Source organism: Salmo salar, chromosome ssa10 (assembly GCF_905237065.1).
Source record: "Salmo salar chromosome ssa10, Ssal_v3.1, whole genome shotgun sequence".
Taxonomy (NCBI): domain Eukaryota; kingdom Metazoa; phylum Chordata; class Actinopteri; order Salmoniformes; family Salmonidae; genus Salmo; species Salmo salar.
In genome coordinates, this window is record NC_059451.1 from 119,097 (window position 1) to 135,475 (window position 16,379).

Genomic DNA, 16,379 nt, shown 5'->3' on the forward strand with positions numbered 1-16,379 from the left:
ACCGTCTTTAGATTAGCCTTAACGTCGGTAGCCCTGCCCCCTGGTAAACAGTGTATGATCGCTGGATGATTAGTTTTAAGTCTAATACTGCGGGTAATGGAGTCGCCAATGACTAGGGTTTTCAATTTGTCAGAGCTAATGGTGGGAGCCGTCGGCATCTCAGACCCCACAACGGGAGGAGTAGAGACCAGAGAAGTCTCGGCCTCCGACTCCGACTCGCTTAATGGGGAGAACCGGTTGAAAGTTTCTGTCGGCTGAATAAGCGACACCGGTTGAGCATTCCTACAGCGTTTCCCTCCAGAAGCCATGAGAAAGTTGTCCTGCTGCGGGGACCGTGCGAGGGGGTTTATACTAACGTTACTATCTGTACTTACTGGTGGCACAGACGCTGTTTCATCCTTTCCTACACTGAAATTACCCTTGCCTAACGATTGCGTCTGAAGCTGGGCTTGCAGCACAGCTATCCTTGCCGTAAGGCGATCGTTCTCCTGTATATTATAAGTACAACGACTGCAATTAGAAGGCATCATGTTAATGTTACTTAGCTTCGGCTGTTTGAAATCCTGACGAACCATGTCCAGATAAAACCTCCGGGGTGAAAAAGTTGAATGAAAAAAGTTGAGTGAGGGAAAAGTAAAAATATGAATGAAAAAAGTTGAGTGAGGGAAAAAGTAAAAATATACGGTAATGAAAAAGTAAAAAACCGTCAGATAGCAAAGTAAGATCGGCAACAAAACGCACAGCAGCGTAAACAAGTCTGCCTTGTTTACGCTGAGATGGTCTGTCTGTCTGTCTGTCCCCACCTACCCTGAGGTGGTCTGTCTGTCTGTCTCTACCTACCCTGAGGTGGTCTGTCTCTCCCTACCTACCCTGAGATGGTTTGTCTGTCCGCACCTACCCTGAGATGGTCTGTGTGTCTGTCTGTCCCTACCTACCCTGAGGTGGTCTGTCTGTCCTCACCTACCCTGAGGTGGTCTGTCTGTCCCTACCTACCCTGAGATGGTCTGTCTGTCCCCACCTACCCTGAGATGGTCTGTCTGTCCCCACCTACCCTGAGATGGTTTGTCTGTCCCCACCTACCCTGAGATGGTCTGTCTGTCCCCACATACCATGAGATGGTCTATCTGTCCCCAATGCTCTGACTGAAACCCTGTTTTTGTCCTGTCTCTGTCCTGGTACTGCAGCTGAGGGCCAATGCTCTGACTGAAACCCTGTTTTTGTCCTGTCTCTGTCCTGGTACTGCAGCTCAGGGCCAATGCTCTGACTGAAACCCTGTTTTTGTCCTGTCTCTGTCCTGGGACTGCAGCTCCAATGCTCTGACTGAAACCCTGTTTTTGTCCTGTCTCTGTCCTCGTACTGCAGCTGAGGGCCAATGCTTTGACTGAAACCCTGTTTTTGTCCTGTCTCTGTCCTGGTACTGCAGCTGAGGGCCAATGCTCTGATCAAGCGTGGCAGTATGTACATGCAACAGCAGCAGCCTATGATGTCAACACAGGACTTCAACATGGCGGCTGAGATTGACACGCGCAACGCAGACGTCTACCACCACCGGGGACAGGTAGGGCTGTCTCTATCGCTCTCCCTTATGGCTCTGGTCTAAAGTAGTGCACTACCCATAGGGCTCTGGTCTAAAGTAGTGCACTACCCCATATGGCTCTGGTCTAAAGTAGTGCACTACCCATAGGGCTCTGGTCTAAAGTAGTGTACTACCCATAGGGCTCTGGTCTAAAGTAATGCACTACCCCATAGGGATCTGGTCTAAAGTAGTGCACTACCCATAGGGCTCTGGTCTAAAGTAGTGCACTACCCATAGGGCTCTGGTCAAAGTAGTGCACTACCCCATAGGGCTCTGGTTTAAAGTAGTGCACTACCCCATGGGGCTCTGGTCAAAAGTAGTGCACTACCCCATAGGGCTCTGGTCTAAAGTAGAGCACTACCCATAGGGCTCTGGTGATTGCCATTGGTTTACCCTAACGGACTGAAGTGTTTCCCCTTCAGTTGAAGATCCTTCTGGACCAGGTCGAGGAGGCCGTCGTGGACTTCGATGAGTGCATCCTGCTAAGACCTGACTCTGCTCTGGCACAGGCTCAGAAATGCTTCGCCCTGGTGAGTATGGATCAGGAGACTGTAGGTTTAGAGCTCACTACTATAATGGATATCTGTTATAAACAGATCAGGAGACCACCACTGTACATGGAATACACACCCTGAGACACCGCACAATACGCTCTACACGGTGTTAGGACAATACGCTCTACACAGTGTTAGGACAATACAGTGTTAGGACAATACGCTCTACACGGTGTTAGGACAATACAGTGTTAGGACAATACGCTCTACATAGTGTTAGGACAATACGCTCTACATAGTGTTAGGACAATACGCTCTACACGGTGTTAGGACAATACGCTCTACACAGTGTTAGGACAATACAGTGTTAGGACAATACGCTCTACACAGTGTTAGGACAATACGCTCTACACAGTGTTAGGACAATACAGTGTTAGGACAATACAGTGTTAGGACAATACGCTCTACACAGTGTTAGGACAATACGCTCTACACGGTGTTAGGACAATACGCTCTACACGGTGTTAGGACAATACGCTCTACACAGTGTTAGGACAATACAGTGTTAGGACAATACGCTCTACACGGTGTTAGGACAATACGCTCTACACAGTGTTAGGACAATACAGTGTTAGGACAATACGCTCTACACGGTGTTAGGACAATACAGTGTTAGGACAATACGCTCTACACAGTGTTAGGACAATACGCTCTACACAGTGTTAGGACAATACGCTCTACACGGTGTTAGGACAATACGCTCTACACAGTGTTAGGACAGTACGCTCTACACGGTGTTAGGACAATACGCTCTACACGGTGTTAGGACAATACAGTGTTAGGACAATACGCTCTACACAGTGTTAGGACAATACAGTGTTAGGACAATACGCTCTACACAGTGTTAGGACAATACGCTCTACACAGTGTTAGGACAATACGCTCTACACAGTGTTAGGACAATACGCTCTACACAGTGTTAGGACAATACGCTCTACACAGTGTTAGGACAATCGCTCTACACAGTGTTAGGACAATACGCTCTACACAGTGTTAGGACGGTACGCTCTACACAGTGTTAGGACAATACGCTCTACACATTGTTAGGACAATACGCTCTACACGGTGTTAGGACAATACGCTCTACACGGTGTTAGGACAATACGCTCTACACGGTGTTAGGACAATACGAGGTCTGGCCTGGCCTGGCGGATGAGGTCTGGCCTGGCCTGGCGGATGAGGTCAGGGATAGAGATCTGCAACAAGCTCATATAGGCCGAGTTCAGTTGTTTCATATTCCAAATATCCTGCAGTAAACTATGCTAACGTTCAAAAGTTTGAAACTAGGTTTCTGGCCATTTTGAGCCCGTAATCGGAAATGGGATACCTAGCTAAGGTTGGTGCAGTATGGAGTATAGCTCTCTAAGGTTGGTGTAGTATGGCGTATACTAAATGTGTGGTGATTATAGTTTAACCAGCTAGTCTGTGAGTCTCTCGTGCTAATTTCCCTCCAGTACAGACAGGCGTACACTGGCAACAGCCAGTCCCAGGTGCAGACGGCCATGGACGGCTTTGAGGAAGTCATCAGGAGATTCCCTAAGTGTGCTGAGGGATACGCTCTGTACGCTCAGGTAAGCATCACGTCTCACACACATACTGCAAGTCTCGCCTGTCTGGCACACTAACGTAACCTGATGTCTCACTTGCAGTACATCGTGTCTGGTTGTCTCAAAACTAGCTGGAGTATGTGAATCACCCTGAACCATTTCTCCTTTGTCTCTGCGTTCAGGCTTTGACTGACCAGCAGCAGTTTGGCAAGGCAGATCAGATGTACAACAAGTGTATTGACCTGGAGCCAGACAACGCTACAACATACGTCCACAAGGGGTGAGTTAGTCGGACAACACACGTCCACAAGGGGTGAGTTAGTCGGACAACGCTACAACATACGTCCACAAGGGGTGAGTTAGGTGGACAACGCACTTCCACAAGGGGTGAGTTAGTCGGAGAACGCTACAACATACGTCCACAAGGGGTGAGTTAGTCGGACAACGCTCGTCCACAAGGGGTGAGTTAGTCGGACAACGCTCGTCCACAAGGGGTGAGTTAGTCGACAACGCTCGTCCTCAAGGGGTGAGTTAGTCGGACAACGCTACAACATACGTCCACAGGGGGTGAGTTAGTCGGACAACGCTACAACATACGTCCACAGGGGGTGAGTTAGTCGGACAACGCTACAACATACGTCCACAAGGGGTGAGTTAGTCGGACAACGCACGTCCACAAGGGGTGAGTTAGTCGGACAACGCTACAACATACGTCCACAAGGGGTGAGTTAGTCGGACAATGCTACAACACACGTCCACAAGGGGTGAGTTAGTCGGACAACACTACAACATACGTCCACAAGGGGCGAGTTAGTCTGACAACGCTACAACATACATCCACAAGGGGTGAGTTAGTCGGACAACGCTACAACATACGTCCACAAGGGGTGAGTTAGTCTGACAACGCTACAACATACGTCCACAAGGGGTGAGTTAGTCGGACAACACACGTCCACAAGGGGTGAGTTAGTCGGACAACGCTACAACACACGTCCACAAGGGGCGAGTTAGTCGGACAACGCTACAACGCACGTCCACAAGGGGTGAGTTAGTCGGACAACGCTACAACATACGTCCACAAGGGGGTGAGTTAGTCGGACAACGCTACAACATACGTCCACAAGGGGTGAGTTAGTCGGACAACGCACGTCCACAAGGGGTGAGTTAGTCGGACAACGCTACAACACACGTCCCACAAGGGGTGAGTTAGTCGGACAACGCTACAACATACGTCCACAAGGGGTGAGTTAGTCTGACAACGCTACAACACACGTCCACAAGGGGTGAGTTAGTCGGACAATGCTACAACACACGTCCACAAGGGGTGAGTTAGTCGGACAACGCTACAACATACGTCCACAAGGGGCGAGTTAGTCGGAGAACGCTACAACATACGTCCACAAGGGGTGAGTTAGTCGGACCACGCTCGTCCTCAAGGGGTGAGTTAGTCGGACAATGCTACAACATACGTCCACAAGGGGTGAGTTAGTCGGACAACGCTACAACATACGTCCACAAGGGGCGAGTTAGTCGGACAACGCTACAACGCACGTCCACAAGGGGTGAGTTAGTCGGACAACTCAACAACGCACGTCCACAAGGGGTGAGTTAGTCGGACAACGCTACAACGCACGTCCACAAGGGGTGAGTTAGTCGGACAACGCTACAACGCACGTCCACAAGGGGTGAGTTAGTCGGACAACGCTACAACGCACGTCCACAAGGGGTGAGTTAGTCGGACAACGCATGTCCACAAGGGGTGAGTTAGTCGGACAACGCTACAACATACGTCCACAAGGGGTGAGTTAGTCGGACAACGCTACAACATACGTCTTCAGGGGGTGAGTTAGTCGGACAACGATACAACATACGTCCACAAGGGGTGAGTTAGTCGGACAACGCAGGTCCACAAGGGGTGAGTTAGTCGGACAATGCTACAACATACGTCCACAAGGGGTGAGTTAGTCGGAGAACGCTACAACATACGCCCACAAGGGGCGAGTTAGTCGGACAACGCACGTCCACAAGGGGCGAGTTTGTCGGACAACGCACGTCCACAAGGGGCGAAGTTAGTCGGACAACGCACGTCCACAAGGGGCGAAGTTAGTCGGACAACGCACGTCCACAAGGGGCGAAGTTAGTCGGACAACGCACGTCCACAAGGGGCGAGTTAGTCGGACAACGCACGTCCACAAGGGGCGAGTTAGTCGGACAACGCTACAACATACGTCCACAAGGGGTGAGTTAGTCGGACAACGCACGTCCACAAGGGGTGAGTTAGTCGGACAACGCTACAACATACGTCTTCAGGGGGTGAGTTAGTCGGACAACGCTACAACATACGTCTTCAGGGGGTGAGTTAGTCGGACAACGCTACAACATACGTCCACAAGGGGTGAGTTAGTCGGACAACGCACGTCCACAAGGGGTGAGTTAGTCGGACAATGCTACAACATACGTCCACAAGGGGTGAGTTAGTCAGACAACGCTACAACATACGTCCACAAGGGGCGAGTTAGTCGGACAACGCACGTCCACAAGGGGCGAAGTTAGTCGGACAACGCACGTCCACAAGGGGCGAAGTTAGTCGGACAACGCACGTCCACAAGGGGCGAGTTAGTCGGACAACGCACGTCCACAAGGGACGAGTTAGTCGGACAACGCTACAACGCACGTCCACAAGGGGCGAGTTAGTCAGACAACGCTACAACATACGTCCACAAGGGGCGAGTTAGTCGGACAACGCTACAACATACGTCCACAAGGGGTGAGTTAGTCGGACAACATACGTCCACAAGGGGCGAGTTAGTCAGACAACGCTACAACATACGTCCACAAGGGGTGAGTTAGTCGGACAACGCTACAACATACGTCCACAAGGGGTGAGTTAGTCGGACAACGCACGTCCACAAGGGGTGAGTTAGTCGGACAACGCACGTCCACAAGGGGTGAGTTAGTCGGGCAACGCTACAACATATGTCCACAAGGGGTGAGTTAGTCGGACAACGCACGTCCACAAGGGGTGAGTTAGTCGGACAACGCTACAACACACGTCCACAAGGGGTGAGTTAGTCTGACAACGCTACAACATACGTCCACAAGGGGTGAGTTAGTCGGACAACGCTACAAAATACGTCCACAAGGGGTGAGTTAGTCGGACAATGCTACAACATACGTCCACAAGGGGTGAGTTAGTCAGACAACGCACGTCCACAAGGGGCGAGTTAGTCGGACAACGCACGTCCACAAGGGGCGAGTTAGTCGGACAACGCACGTCCACAAGGGGTGAGTTAGTCGGACAACGCAACAACATACGTCCACAAGGGGTGAGTTAGTCGGACAACGCACGTCCACAAGGGGTGAGTTAGTCGGACAACGCACGTCCACAAGGGGTGAGTTAGTCGGACAAAGCACGTCCACAAGGGGTGAGTTAGTCGGACAACGCTACAACATACTTCCACAAGGGGTGAGTTTGTCTGACAACGCTACAATATACCCACACAATGGGTGAGTTAGTCGGACAACACACGTCCACAAGGGGTGAGTTAGTCGGACAACGTTACAACATACGTCCACAAGGGGTGAGTTAGTCGGACAACGCTACAACATACGTCCACAAGTGGTGAGTTAGTCGGACAACGCACGTCCACAAGGGGTGAGTTAGTCGGACAATGCTACAACATACGTCCACAAGGGGTGAGTTAGTCGGACAATGCTACAACATACGTCCACAAGGGGTGAGTTAGTCGGACAACGCTACAACATACGTCTTCAGGGGGTGAGTTAGTCGGACAACGATACAACATACGTCCACAAGGGGTGAGTTAGTCGGACAACGCAGGTCCACAAGGGGTGAGTTAGTCGGACAATGCTACAACATACGTCCACAAGGGGTGAGTTAGTCGGAGAACGCTACAACATACGCCCACAAGGGGCGAGTTAGTCGGACAACGCACGTCCACAAGGGGCGAGTTAGTCGGACAACGCACGTCCACAAGGGGCGAGTTAGTCGGACAACGCACGTCCACAAGGGGCGAGTTAGTCGGACAACGCACGTCCACAAGGGGCAAGTTAGTCGGACAACGCACGTCCACAAGGGGCGAGTTAGTCGGACAACGCACGTCCACAAGGGGTGAGTTAGTCGGACAACGCTACAACATACGTCTTCAGGGGGTGAGTTAGTCGGACAACGCTACAACATACGTCTTCAGGGGGTGAGTTAGTCGGACAACGCTACAACATACGTCTACAAGGGGTGAGTTAGTCGGACAACGCACGTCCACAAGGGGTGAGTTAGTCGGCCAATGCTACAACATACGTCCACAAGGGGTGAGTTAGTCAGACAACGCTACAACATACGTCCACAAGGGGCGAAGTTAGTCGGACAACGCACGTCCACAAGGGGCGAAGTTAGTCGGACAACGCACGTCCACAAGGGGCGAAGTTAGTCGGACAACGCACGTCCACAAGGGGCGAAGTTAGTCGGACAACGCACGTCCACAAGGGGCGAAGTTAGTCGGACAACGCTACAACATACGTCCACAAGGGGCGAGTTAGTCGGACAACGCTACAACATACGTCCACAAGGGGTGAGTTAGTCGGACAACGCACGTCCACAAGGGGTGAGTTAGTCGGACAACGTTACAACATACGTCCACAAGGGGTGAGTTAGTCGGACAACGCTACAACATACGTCCACAAGTGGTGAGTTAGTCGGACAACGCACGTCCACAAGGGGTGAGTTAGTCGGACAATGCTACAACATACGTCCACAAGGGGTGAGTTAGTCGGACAATGCTACAACATACGTCCACAAGGGGTGAGTTAGTCGGACAACGCTACAACATACGTCTTCAGGGGGTGAGTTAGTCGGACAACGATACAACATACGTCCACAAGGGGTGAGTTAGTCGGACAACGCAGGTCCACAAGGGGTGAGTTAGTCGGACAATGCTACAACATACGTCCACAAGGGGTGAGTTAGTCGGAGAACGCTACAACATACGCCCACAAGGGGCGAGTTAGTCGGACAACGCACGTCCACAAGGGGCGAGTTAGTCGGACAACGCACGTCCACAAGGGGCGAGTTAGTCGGACAACGCACGTCCACAAGGGGCGAGTTAGTCGGACAACGCACGTCCACAAGGGGGCGAAGTTAGTCGGACAACGCACGTCCACAAGGGGCGAGTTAGTCGGACAACGCACGTCCACAAGGGGTGAGTTAGTCGGACAACGCTACAACATACGTCTTCAGGGGGTGAGTTAGTCGGACAACGCTACAACATACGTCTTCAGGGGGTGAGTTAGTCGGACAACGCTACAACATACGTCTACAAGGGGTGAGTTAGTCGGACAACGCACGTCCACAAGGGGTGAGTTAGTCGGCCAATGCTACAACATACGTCCACAAGGGGTGAGTTAGTCAGACAACGCTACAACATACGTCCACAAGGGGCGAGTTAGTCGGACAACGCACGTCCACAAGGGGCGAGTTAGTCGGACAACGCACGTCCACAAGGGGCGAGTTAGTCGGACAACGCACGTCCACAAGGGGCGAGTTAGTCGGACAACGCACGTCCACAAGGGGCGAGTTAGTCGGACAACGCTACAACATACGTCCACAAGGGGCGAGTTAGTCGGACAACGCTACAACATACGTCCACAAGGGGTGAGTTAGTCGGACAACGCACGTCCACAAGGGGTGAGTTAGTCGGACAACGCACGTCCACAAGGGGTGAGTTAGTCGGGCAACGCTACAACATATGTCCACAAGGGGTGAGTTAGTCGGACAACGCACGTCCACAAGGGGTGAGTTAGTCGGACAACGCTACAACACACGTCCACAAGGGGTGAGTTAGTCTGACAACGCTACAACATACGTCCACAAGGGGTGAGTTAGTCGGACAACGCTACAAAATACGTCCACAAGGGGTGAGTTAGTCGGACAATGCTACAACATACGTCCACAAGGGGTGAGTTAGTCGGACAACGCACGTCCACAAGGGGCGAGTTAGTCGGACAACGCACGTCCACAAGGGGCGAGTTAGTCGGACAACGCACGTCCACAAGGGGCGAGTTAGTCGGACAACGCACGTCCACAAGGGGCGAGTTAGTCGGACAACGCACGTCCACAAGGGGCGAGTTAGTCGGACAACGCTACAACGCACGTCCACAAGGCACGAGTTAGTCGGACAACGCTACAATATACGTCCACAAGGGGTGAGTTAGTCGGACAACGCACGTCCACAAAGGGTGAGTTAGTCGGACAACGCACGTCCACAAGGGGTGAGTTAGTCGGACAACGCTACAACATACGTCCACAAGGGGTGAGTTAGTCGGACAACGCTACAATATACGTCCACAAGGGGTGAGTTAGTCGGACAACGCACGTCCACAAGGGGTGAGTTAGTCGGACAACGCACGTCCACAAGGGGTGAGTTAGTCGGACAACGCTACAACATACGTCCACAAGGGGTGAGTTAGTCGGAAAACGCTACTATATACGTCCACAAGGGGTGAGTTAGTCGGACAACGCTACAACATACTTCCACAAGGGGTGAGTTTGTCTGACAACGCTACAATATACCCACACAATGGGTGAGTTAGTCGGACAACACACGTCCACAAGGGGTGAGTTAGTCGGACAACGTTACAACATACGTCCACAAGGGGTGAGTTAGTCGGACAACGCTACAACATACGTCCACAAGGGGTGAGTTAGTCGGACAACGCACGTCCACAAGGGGTGAGTTAGTCGGACAATGCTACAACATACGTCCACAGGGGGTGAGTTAGTCGGACAATGCTACAACATACATCCACAAGGGGGTGAGTTAGTCGGACAACGCTACAACATACGCCCACAAATGGTGAGTTAGTCGGACAACGCTACAACATACGTCCACAAGGGGCGAGTTAGTCGGACAACGCACGTCCACAAGGGGCGAAGTTAGTCGGACAACGCACGTCCCACAAGGGGCGAAGTTAGTCGGACAACGCACGTCCACAAGGGGCGAAGTTAGTCGGACAACGCACGTCCACAAGGGGCGAAGTTAGTCGGACAACGCACGTCCACAAGGGGCGAGTTAGTCGGACAACGCACGTCCACAAGGGGGCGAAGTTAGTCGGACAACGCACGTCCACAAGGGGCGAAGTTAGTCGGACAACGCACGTCCACAAGGGGCGAGTTAGTCGGACAACGCACGTCCACAAGGGGCGAAGTTAGTCGGACAACGCACGTCCACAAGGGGCGAAGTTAGTCGGACAACGCACGTCCACAAGGGGCGAAAGTTAGTCGGACAACGCACGTCCACAAGGGGCGAAGTTAGTCGGACAACGCACGTCCACAAGGGGCGAAGTTAGTCGGACAACGCACGTCCACAAGGGGCGAAGTTAGTCGGACAACGCACGTCCACAAGGGGCGAAGTTAGTCGGACAACGCACGTCCACAAGGGGCGAGTTAGTCGGACAACGCACGCTCCACAAGGGGCGAGTTAGTCGGACAACGCTACAACATACGTCCACAAGGGGTGAGTTAGTCGGACAACGCTACAATATACGTCCACAAGGGGTGAGTTAGTCGGACAACGCACGTCCAGAAGGGGTGAGTTAGTCGGACAACGCTACAACATACGTCCACAAGGGGTGAGTTAGTCGGACAACGCACGTCCACAATGGGTGAGTTTGTCGGACAACGCTACAACATATGCCCACAAGGGGTGAGTTAGTCGGACAACACACGTCCAGAAGGGGTGAGTTAGTCGGACAACGCTACAACATACGTCCACAAGGGGTGAGTTAGTCGGACAACGCTACAACACACGTCCACAAGGGGTGAGTTAGTCGGACAACGCACCTCCACAAGGGGTGAGTTAGTCGGACAACGCACGTCCACAAGGGGTGAGTTAGTCGGACAACACACGTCCACAAGGGGTGAGTTAGTCAGACAACGCTACAACATACGTCCACAAGGGGTGAGTTAGTCGGACAACGCTACAACATACGTCCACAAGGGGTGAGTTAGTCGGACAACGCTACAATATACGTCCACAAGGGGTGAGTTAGTCGGACAACGCACGTCCACAAGGGGTGAGTTAGTCGGACAACGCTACAACATACGTCCACAAGGGGTGAGTTAGTCGGACAACGCACGTCCACAAGGGGTGAGTTTGTCGGACAACGCTACAACATACGCCCACAAGGGGTGAGTTAGTCGGACAACACACGTCCACAAGGGGTGAGTTAGTCGGACAACGCTACAACATACGTCCACAGGGGGTGAGTTAGTCGGACAACGCACGTCCACAAGGGGTGAGTTAGTCGGACAATGCTACAACATACGTCCACAAGGGGTGAGTTAGTCGGACAACGCTACAACATTCGTCCACAAGGGGCGAGTTAGTCGGACAACGCACGTCCACAAGGGGCGAGTTAGTCGGACAACGCACGTCCACAAGGGGCGAGTTAGTCGGACAACGCACGTCCACAAGGGGCGAGTTAGTCGGACAACGCACGTCCACAAGGGGCGAAGTTAGTCGGACAACGCACGTCCACAAGGGGCGAAGTTAGTCGGACAACGCACGTCCACAAGGGGCGAAGTTAGTCGGACAACGCACGTCCACAAGGGGCGAAGTTAGTCGGACAACGCACGCCCACAAGGGGGCGAGTTAGTCGGACAACGCACGTCCACAAGGGGCGAAGTTAGTCGGACAACGCACGTCCACAAGGGGCGAGTTAGTCGGACAACGCACGTCCACAAGGGGCGAAGTTAGTCGGACAACGCACGTCCACAAGGGGCGAAGTTAGTCGGACAACGCACGTCCACAAGGGGCGAGTTAGTCGGACAACGCACGTCCACAAGGGGCGAGTTAGTCGGACAACGCACGTCCACAAGGGAAGAGTTAGTCGGACAACGCTACAACGCACGTCCACAAGGGGTGAGTTAGTCGGACAACGCTACAACGTACGTCCACAAGGGGTGAGTTAGTCGGACAACGCTACAACATACGTCCACAAGGGGTGAGTTAGTCGGACAACGCACGTCCACAAGGGGTGAGTTAGTCGGACAACGCACGTCCACAAGGGGTGAGTTTGTCGGACAACGCTACCACATACGCCCACAAGGGGTGAGTTAGTCGGACAACACACGTCCACAAGGGGTGAGTTAGTCGAACAACGCTACAACATACGTCCACAAGGGGTGAGTTAGTCGGACAACGCTACAACGTACGTCCACAAGGGTTGAGTTAGTCGGACAACGCACGTCCACAAGGGGTGAGTTAGTCGGACAACGCTACAACATACGCCCACAAATGGTGAGTTAGTCGGACAACGCACGTCCACAAGGGGCGAGTTAGTCGGACAACGCACGTCCACAAGGGGCGAGTTAGTCGGACAACGCACGTCCACAAGGGGCGAAGTTAGTCGGACAACGCACGTCCACAAGGGGCGAAAGTTAGTCGGACAACGCACGTCCACAAGGGGCGAAGTTAGTCGGACAACGCACGCCCACAAGGGGGCGAGTTAGTCGGACAACGCACGTCCACAAGGGGCGAAGTTAGTCGGACAACGCACGTCCACAAGGGGCGAAGTTAGTCGGACAACGCACGTCCACAAGGGGCGAAGTTAGTCGGACAACGCACGTCCACAAGGGGCGAAGTTAGTCGGACAACGCACGTCCACAAGGGGCGAAGTTAGTCGGACAACGCACGTCCACAAGGGGCGAAGTTAGTCGGACAACGCACGCTCCACAAGGGGCGAGTTAGTCGGACAACGCACGTCCACAAGGGGGCGAAGTTAGTCGGACAACGCACGTCCACAAGGGGCGAAGTTAGTCGGACAACGCTACAACATACGTCCACAAGGGGCGAGTTAGTCGGACAACGCTACAATATACGTCCACAAGGGGTGAGTTAGTCGGACAACGCACGTCCACAAGGGGTGAGTTAGTCGGACAACGCTACAACATACGCCCACAAGGGGTGAGTTAGTCGGACAACACACGTCCACAAGGGGTGAGTTAATCGGACAACGCACGTCCACAAGGGGTGAGTTAGTCAGACAACGCTACAACATACATCCACAAGGGGTGAGTTATTCGGACAACGCACGTCCACAAGGGGTGAGTTAGTCGGACAACGCTACAACATACGTCCACAAGGGGTGAGTTAGTCGGACAACGAACGTCCACAAGGGGTGAGTTAGTCGGACAACGCTAAAACATACGTCCACAACGGGTGAGTTAGTCGGACAACATACGTCCACAAGGGGTGAGTTAGTCGGACAACGCTACAACATACGTCCACAAGGGGTGAGTTAGTTGGACAACGCTACAGCATACGTCCACAGGGGTGAGTTAGTCGGACAACGCACGTCCACAAGGGGTGAGTTAGTCGGACAACGCTACAACACACGTCCACAAGGGGTGAGTTAGTCTGACAACGCTACAAGATACGTCCACAAGGGGTGAGTTAGTCGGACAACGCTAAAACATACGTCCACAACGGGTGAGTTAGTCGGACAACATACGTCCACAAGGGGTGAGTTAGTCGGACAACGCTACAACATACGTCCACAAGGGGTGAGTTAGTCGGACAACGCTACAACATACGTCCACAAGGGGTGAGTTAGTTGGACAATGCTACAGCATACGTCCACAGGGGTGAGTTAGTCGGACAACGCACGTCCACAAGGGGTGAGTTAGTCGGACAACGCTACAACACACGTCCACAAGGGGTGAGTTAGTCTGACAACGCTACAACATACGTTCACAAGGGGTGAGTTAGTCTGACAACGCTACAACACACGTCCACAAGGGGTGAGTTAGTCGGACAACGCTACCACACACGTCCACAAAGGGTGAGTTAGTCAGACAACGCACGTCCACAAGGTGTGAGTTAGTCGGACAACGCTACAACATACGTCCACAAGGGGTGAGTTAGTCAGACAACGCACGTCCACAAGGGGTGAGTTAGTCGGACAACGCTACAACACACGTCCACAAGGGGTGAGTTAGTCTGACAACGCTACAACATACGTCCACAAGGGGTGAGTTAGTCGGACAACGCTAAAACATACGTCCACAACGGGTGAGTTAGTCGGACAACATACGTCCACAAGGGGTGAGTTAGTCGGACAACGCTACAACATACGTCCACAAGGGGTGAGTTAGTCGGACAACGCTACAACATACGTCCACAAGGGGTGAGTTAGTTGGACAATGCTACAGCATACGTCCACAGGGGTGAGTTAGTTGGACAACGCACGTCCACAAGGGGTGAGTTAGTCGGACAACGCTACAACACACGTCCACAAGGGGTGAGTTAGTCTGACAACTCTACAACACACGTCCACAAGGGGTGAGTTAGTCGGACAACGCTACCACACACGTCCACAAAGGGTGAGTTAGTCAGACAACGCATGTCCACAAGGGGTGAGTTAGTCGGACAATGCTACAACATACGTCCACAAGGGGTGAGTTAGTCAGACAACGCACGTCCACAAGGGGTGAGTTAGTCGGACAATGCTACAACATACGTCCACAAGGGGTGAGTTAGTCGGACAACATACGTCCACAAGGGGTGAGTTAGTCGGACAACGCTACAACATGCGTCCACAAGGGGTGAGTTAGTCGGACAACGCTACAACATACGTCCACAAGGGGTGAGTTAGTCGGACAACGCTACAACATACGTCCACAAGGGGTGAGTTATTCGGACAACGCACGTCCACAAGGGGCGAGTTAGTCGGACAACGCACGTCCACAAGGGGCGAGTTAGTCGGACAACGCACGTCCACAAGGGGCGAGTTAGTCGGACAACGCACGTCCACAAGGGGCGAGTTAGTCGGACAACGCACGTCCACAAGGGGCGAAGTTAGTCGGACAACGCACGTCCACAAGGGGCGAAGTTAGTCGGACAACGCACGTCCACAAGGGGCGAGTTAGTCGGACAACGCACGTCCACAAGGGAAGAGTTAGTCGGACAACGCACAACGCACGTCCACAAGGGGCGAGTTAGTCAGACAACGCAACGTCCACAAGGGGTGAGTTAGTCGGACAACGCACGTCCACAAGGGGTGAGTTAGTCGGACAACGCACGTCCACAAGGGGTGAGTTTGTCGGACAACGCTACCACATACGCCCACAAGGGGTGAGTTAGTCGGACAACACACGTCCACAAGGGGTGAGTTAGTCGAACAACGCTACAACATACGTCCACAAGGGGTGAGTTAGTCGGACAACGCTACAACGTACGTCCACAAGGGTTGAGTTAGTCGGACAACGCACGTCCACAAGGGGTGAGTTAGTCGGACAACGCTACAACATACGCCCACAAATGGTGAGTTAGTCGGACAATGCTACAACATACGTCCACAAGGGGTGAGTTAGTCGGACAACGCACGTCCACAAGGGGCGAGTTAGTCGGACAACGCACGTCCACAAGGGGCGAGTTAGTCGGACAACGCACGTCCACAAGGGGCGAAGTTAGTCGGACAACGCACGTCCACAAGGGGCGAGTTAGTCGGACAACGCACGTCCACAAGGGGCGAGTTAGTCGGACAACGCACGTCCACAAGGGGCGAGTTAGTCGGACAACGCACGTCCACAAGGGGCGAGTTAGTCGGACAACGCACGTCCACAAGGGGCGAAGTTAGTCGGACAACGCACGTCCACAAGGGGCGAAGTTAGTCGGACAACGCACG

At 52.9% G+C, this 16,379-nt stretch overlaps 1 protein-coding gene across 1 annotated transcript in view; it reads left to right on the top strand.

Annotated features, from left to right (window-relative positions):
- LOC123724369 (mitochondrial import receptor subunit TOM70) overlaps nt 1-3,990 on the top strand; it is a 37,437-nt gene extending 33,447 nt beyond the window's left edge. Inside the window, exons 7-10 of the mRNA XM_045687205.1 lie at nt 1,424-1,558; nt 1,999-2,106; nt 3,585-3,701; nt 3,860-3,990. Coding sequence (XP_045543161.1) covers nt 1,424-1,558; nt 1,999-2,106; nt 3,585-3,701; nt 3,860-3,961 — 462 coding nt within the window. The 3' untranslated portion in view covers nt 3,962-3,990. The remainder of the gene's footprint in view (nt 1-1,423; nt 1,559-1,998; nt 2,107-3,584; nt 3,702-3,859) is intronic.
- The last annotated feature ends 12,389 nt before the right edge of the window (nt 3,991-16,379 follow it).